The following is a 7,145-nucleotide window of genomic DNA, read 5'->3' as shown; positions in this document are numbered from 1 at the left end:
TATATATATATATATATACGTGGGTCGTTTGATAAATTTGGTAAATTTCCATGAAATGGCGCTACAATTCATTTGATGACGCGACATTTCGAAAGATCCACTCTTCGAATCCCTTCAGGCCAAATTTCAGCCAGAGATTGAAGCGAGATTGGCGCGCAAAAAAGTGCTCTTCCATCAAGACAACGCGCCGTCCCACAAGTCGACCGTTGCAATGACAAAACTACGAATTGAGCTATGAATTAATTCCTCATCCACCCTATTCTCCAGATTTGGCCCCGTGTAACTTCTTTCTGTTCCCAAACTTAAAAACTTGGCTCGGTGGGAAGAAATTCTCGTCAAATGAGGAAGTCATTGTCGCCGTCAATGAGTATTTTGCAGACTTTGAGACAGCCTACTTCAAATGACTCTCAAACGTGAACTATGCATCCTTTCTGGCTGCAATTTGGCCTGAAGAGGTTCGAAGAGTGGAGATGTCGCATCATCAAATGGATTGTAGCGCCATTTCATGGAAATTTACCAAACTTTATCAAACGACTCACATATATATTGAGTACAAATTAGAGTTCGGGCCGTTTTTTTTTAAAAAATGCGTTTATTTCAAAACAAAATAAATGAACAGATCAATTAAAGTATTGTCCATCGCTATCTATTACTTTTTCCCATCTCTCAGGCAATTTTCGAATTCCATCTCGAAAAAATGATTCGTCTTTGGAGGCGATCCAATTTTGGAGCCAATTTTCGATTTCTGCGAAAGAAGTGAACCGGTGACTTGCCAAATTGTGCTGCATCCATCGGAATAACCAGTAATCAGAAGGAGCAACGTCCGGAGAATATGGCGAGTGCGGTAAAACATCCTGAGCGTTTCTAAATATTTTTTTACTTTAATAATATAAGGCCGAGCGTTATCATGAAGATGAATAACTTTATCATGTCTTTGCTCGTATTCCGGCCGTTTTTCTCGCAATGTACGATTCAAACGAATCAATTGTAGCCGATACCGATCGCCCGTAATTCCCGTAATGGGAATCGCCAGGTTTCAGCAGCTCATAATAAAGACCTTTCCAGAGCATGATCTTCGAACCATAAATGTTCGGCCGTGGTGTTGAGGTCGATGGCAACGACCTCAATTGATTGGGCTTAGCGTAGTATTTTTTCTTCTTAGGGTTATCGTAGAATATCCACTTCTCATCTTCAGTCACAATCCGATGCAAAAAAATCTTTTCTCTGTTGTCTTTGAATCAGCTGTTAGCAAGTGAAAAATTGCCTTTCAAAGTCTCTCGATTTCAGTTCATAAGGTACCCAATTTCCTTGTTTTTGAATTATTCCCATGGCTCTCAATCGTACAGAACGGCTTGTTAAGTTACCCCTAATGATTCTGCAAGCTCCTCTTGTGTTTGACTCTGATCTTCTTCGAATGCCTCTAATTCTTTGTCTTCGAATTTTTTTGGCTGTCCAGAGCGAAGCTTGTCTTCAACGCTGAAATTTCCATCCTTGAAACGTCGAAACCATTCCCTACATGATTTATCAGTTGGAGCAGTGTCACCATAAACTTCGACAAGCATTCGATGTGCTTCAACCGCACTTTTCTTCCAATTAAAGCAGAAAATCAAAATCTTCTGTAAATGCTGCTTGATTAACACAAAATTCGACATTTCAAACACAGTAAATATCAAGGTTTTTGTATGAAACTCAAAGCGATAAACTGAATATTATTAGCAGATGTTTAATCTCTCTAAAACCGTCAAAATCAGCTGTCATTATGAACCATTCACAACAGCTGGAGCCATCTTTAGGGAAACAGACCGAGCTAATTTATACTCTCAATATATATATATATTATAAAAAGATAAATTTATAAATTATCCGTTGCAACGAAAAAAGAGTTTAAAGAAATCTCTGTTTATGTGGCAAAACGTTTTCAATTATATCTTTTCCGTTATATTTCGAAAACTATTCGAAATATATATCAAAAAAATGTTTTATACAATAGTTTTACAATAAAATTATTTCTATACATTTATGTTAATAATATTTTTAATAAATAATTTTTTTAATTAAAAAAAATTATTTTTATTTTTCAAAAATATTATTGATGTGGATGAACAGAGACAATTTTATTGTAAAAGTTTTGTATAAAACATTTTTTGATATATCAAATAGTTTTAAAGATACAACGAAAGAAGCTAAAACTTGCGTTACTTACAAGGAGTTTCACCTTTCAAATCGTGTTTCCGATGTTTGCAACTAATATTTTCTAAATTCATCTTTTTATGTAATTTATATGTACCATATACAAAATTTCATTAATATCAGAATTAAATACTACGTGTGGTTCCTTTGTTAGAAGAATGTTCAAAATATAAAAATCAGCTTTACAATTTTTTGTTACGATTTTATTATAGTAATTTATTATAGTCCTATTTATTTGTAACGTAACTAAGCCAAAAATTCATAAATTATAACTACATAATTGCTTATGTAACTATTAGTGCAACAAATCTAACTTGGAAAAGATAAATCCGTATCCTTTAAATTATCAGTGATCCATTTATTAAATCTTTCTTCAATTTCCGCTGTAAACATTTTCTTCCAACCATCCATTGTTCCTTGTCGAATAAATACATCCGATGGTATCACAGTGTCAGGACTAGGTTGATTCACCATAGGATTTTTGCGAAAATTCTCTATTTTTAAGTGCTCCTCTAACTTGACAATTTCTTCATCGCTATAAGTCTTATTGAAGAACGTAGCGATCTTTTTTATGTTCCCAGGTAAATCCTATGGAAATTAGATGAAAATTTAGTATAAAATCGTCGTAATACTTTCAATATCTAATAACTAATAACAAGCTAATGACATGTACAATAACAGCTAATGACATGTCATATTTTTATTATCAGATATATAATCTAAATCATGTAAAAAAAAATCAATGTAAAAAAAAAAGTGTATCAACATCAAGCGCAGTAATCTGGCTTGACCAATTAGAATTAGGCCCAAATGCTCAAAAATAATATGGCTGCAGCTTTGATACGAAGAAGTTACAGGTTATGTGGATTATGTTCATTACTACCGAGCTGTATATTTCATCTTCTTAATCATTAAGCCTTGTGTTCATGATGCTATAGGTGTACAACTTTGCTTCCGCCGTTTTTTTCCGAAATTCGAGGCTTTATTGTAAAAAACTGGTTATACATTTATGAATTCAAAGTATTGTCCATCGCTGGCCACTACTTTCTCCCATCTTTCGAATAGCGTACGAATCCCGCGTCGAAAAAACTGGTCATCTTTTGAGGCTATCCACGAATCGATCCAATTTTTTACTTCTTCATAAGACCAGAAGTGCTAGTCAGCCAGGCCGTGTGTCATTGATCAAAACAAGTGATAGTCAAAGGGAGCAACGTCTGGAGAATACGGCGGGTGGGGTAGGACTTCCCATTTCAACGTTTCCAAGTATGTCTTGACCACTTTCGCAACATGGGTTCGAGCATTGTCATGTTGCAAAATCACTTTATCGTGTCTCTCGTTGCGGCCGTTTGTCTTTCAATGCTCGGCTCAAACACATCAATTGCGTTCGATACCGATGGCTTGTGATTGTTTCAGTCGGTTTTAACAGTTCATAATACACTACGCTGAGCTGGTCCCACCAAATACAGAGCATGACCTTGGAGCCGTGAATATTCGATTTGGCCGTCGACGTGGAAGCATGGCCGGGAACTCCCCATGATTTTCTGCGCTTGGGATTATCGTAATGAACCCATTTTTCGTTCCCAGTCACAATGCGATGCAGAAATCCCTTCCGTCTTTGCCTTTCAAGCAGCTGTTCACAAGCAAACAAACGCCGTTCAACATCTCTCGGCTTCAATTCGTACGGCACCCAATTTCCTTGCTTCTGAATCATTCCCATGGCTTTGAGGCGTTTTGAAATGGCTTGTTGAGTCACTCCCAATGATCGTGCCAATTCTTCTTGATTTTGACACGAGTCTTGCTCAAGTAATGTCTCCAATTCTGCATCTTCGAAAACCTTCTCCCTTCTATCGCTGTGCCGGTCTTCGACATCAAAATCACCGTTCTTGAAGCGTTGAAAGAAACTCACGACACGTTCTTTCACTAATAGCGGCTTCACCATAAGTATTTGAGTGCATTCAATGAGCTTCAGCCGCAGATTTCTTCATATTGAAGCAAAAAATTAAAACCTCCTGCAAATGACGAGAATTTGGCTCGTAAACTGACATTTTCAATCGAGAATAACTTTACGATGCAGACACAAATCGATTAATGTTTCTATGGGGTTATGTTGACAGATGCCCAAGTTATTGTATGACGTCTATGATCTATTTATTTCGACCACCACTTATCGCTAAAGCCATCTATAGGAAAACGGCGGAAGCAAAGTTGTACACAAAGTTGTAATAGAACTCCGAGTTCTTGGATTCAGAAATGAATAGCCAATCAACATATTTTTACGGAAAAACAGCAAGTTGATTGGCAATACAACTGACAATTCAGACCGAGTTCTAACATTATGAACACAGAACTTAATCTTATTACCTAAACGAATCTTATTATCTAAAGTTCGCGTTGGAATTTGTTGTATCACATCTGAACACGCGAACTTTAAATGATATTATTTATTAATTTTAAATGTTTATAATTAAAAAATTGTTATAGTCTTAATATTTTAGTATTAAAATTTTCATCTCAATGATCAGAAATCTATTTTTAAATTTATTATATAGTTATTATGCACTAAACAAAATTATGTTTTAGAAATGTTATAGCAACATCATATTGTGACATGTGATATTTGTTGATATATTCAGGAACATATATATGAAACAATGTCTTGTGATAAGATCTATGCCCATTCTCAGTTTATTTCTTTCCATTCCTGCCAGCTCTTTTGTTCTGGTCAGATTGTTTCATTAGTTGCTCGCTTTCGCTTCTCTCCGGGAGTTTAATTAAATTTGCTCTCATTCCAACATTTCTTTAATCATTTTTTTACCTAGCATAAAGGGAACAATCTGTTTTACCGGATCCATTCCTGTCCCCAGCTTTGCTAGCCCGTCTCTCTCGTTGCCAGATATGCCCTGATGTTCATATATCCATACTAGGGTAACTTGATTTGTTTCCCCTGTAATTTGTCAAGAACTTGCATACATTCCCAAATGATGGACAATTCCGTAGAGATCTTTGCAAATGCATTAATAGTTGCTTTGCTATTTGAATAGATGCGTTGCCTGATTCTTTTGTTGATCAAGAGTTTTGCGCATTTTGATATGGCAAGCACTTCAGCTTGAAAAAATTATGGTTAGCCCCTTCTATTAGCTTTCTTGATTGGTTTCAGGAATTGATTTTAAGTGCCTGTCCTAAAGCGATCATTTATTCGCGATCCATCTGTCTACGTTTTAATTGGTTAGTAAGTTGGACCCTTGCCAGTCCTCCCTAGCTAGTGTTAGAATCTTGAAGATTTTCTTCAGCTGATGTTTTCTAAAGATCCTGTCTTACTTGAATGTAAAAGGGAGTACTGAAACTAGTTTCATTCCATTCCCCCTGACATTTTATTCTGTATGCTGCTTATTTTGTTACTGATAATCACTAGGCTCAAGGGCGAAGAATTGAGTATTACTTCCAGCGTTCAGGTTGTTATGATTCATGAATCCCTCGCAGGTCTCAGGTATTCCACTTGAAAGTTTTTGAGTAAGTTCCTTGCCTCCTTCTCATTAGACAACTATAGTCTTAGTCATATATTAGTCTTAATAACAATATCATTTTGTAAAGCCACAAGGCAACCCTTTATTCCTCAGTTCTTGCCCATGATTTTTCTACAAACCCACATGGAGATGTAGAACTTTTTCTTCTTTTTCTCGAGATATGATTTCCTCAAGATGTGATTTCAGCTCAACTTTGAAGCTCCAGGTAAGTTCTTAGATACTGAGTTGGTATAATTAATTTCTGGAAAAGAGTCCCTCAATTTAGTGAGAAGTTTGTCTACTATTAAGCATCATAACAAGGGGAAAAACTCCCAACTGCGAATAGCCTGATCTCTTTCAACTCTGGAATCTAGCTTGTTTTTAGGAACCCTCTGCTGCAAGAGCCATTCTAATGATATCTTTGGTCTACCTTAAGTTTCTTGTCTAGGTGATTGTTCGTTGGGAGTGCAGTGCTTCGACGTTGTACATTTAATCTCGTAGCATTACCTTCTCTCTGAGACTTCGATATTTGAGGAGTTAGAGCTTGGACTATTGCAATCCACTCCTTTTTCCTCAGCTGCACTGCTAAAGCGAGCTTGGGTCTTAAATACCCATCTTCCCTGCGTTGTTCTTCTCCGGTCATTCGCTTTTGAGAGAAGCCACGCCTTGGAGGACTTGGTTTGTGTCATTTGTCGTAATAATTTCTCGTTCTATTTGAGTCCCATCGCGATCTCACCAGACAGAACCGCGAATGCCCGGGGCTTGGCTAAATATTTTTGGAAGTCCGGTATCCAGGAAACACCGTCCAGAACATAACTCTCCTTACACCATGCAGTTCCAGGCACGATAGCTCACACTCTTACGTGAGAGGTTCCTCTTGGTCGCTCACCGACCCTAAATGGATGGGACCACAAGCGACCGTAAGCCCCCATTACCCTCCATGGCTTAGGATTTCGTGGTCACCAAGGATGTCAGGCGTGTACTTTATTGATCGATTATGATCTCATCAATCTGTTTAGCAACGAAGGCTTCGCACTTACGTTAATAGATCAATATTAGTTAATTATAAGTTTTGTGCTCTATTGCAGTAGAGCATTCAGATAACGTGTGCCCCAAGCCGCCACGTGACCCGCAAACCCTCATGATTCCTTCAAGGTAAATTCTTACTCGAGGGGGGGCGGATTCGTGCTTTGTAAGTATATATAAAAAATATATATATTTTATATGTACTTAAATGGCACGACTCTCGAATGTTATATTCATTTCATATTGTAAAATCTTTCAATGAAACTTAACAATAAGAAGATAATCTCATACACAAAGACAAATGACAGTGAGAAATAAGCGACAACACAACAAAAATATCAGGACACTAGGAGATTCAAACCTAGTTTCCTGTAAGTATACTTCCGTCTTGCTATCGAGCCACATAGTCTTATTGCTAGGTGTACA

The 7,145-nt window shown here is 37.0% G+C and overlaps 1 protein-coding gene across 1 annotated transcript in view; it reads right to left on the bottom strand.

The window, feature by feature from the left end:
* Positions 1-2,425: 2,425 nt before the first annotated feature.
* LOC108692133 (sulfotransferase 1C4-like) overlaps positions 2,426-7,145 on the bottom strand; it is a 52,025-nt gene continuing 47,305 nt past the window's right edge. The window contains exon 6 of the mRNA XM_018200285.1: positions 2,426-2,778. Within this exon, the coding sequence (XP_018055774.1) occupies positions 2,500-2,778 (279 nt within the window). The 3' untranslated portion in view covers positions 2,426-2,499. The remainder of the gene's footprint in view (positions 2,779-7,145) is intronic.

Source organism: Atta colombica, unplaced genomic scaffold (assembly GCF_001594045.1).
Source record: "Atta colombica isolate Treedump-2 unplaced genomic scaffold, Acol1.0 scaffold61, whole genome shotgun sequence".
NCBI lineage: Eukaryota > Metazoa > Arthropoda > Insecta > Hymenoptera > Formicidae > Atta > Atta colombica.
This window is presented reverse-complemented; position numbering and strand designations above follow the sequence as displayed.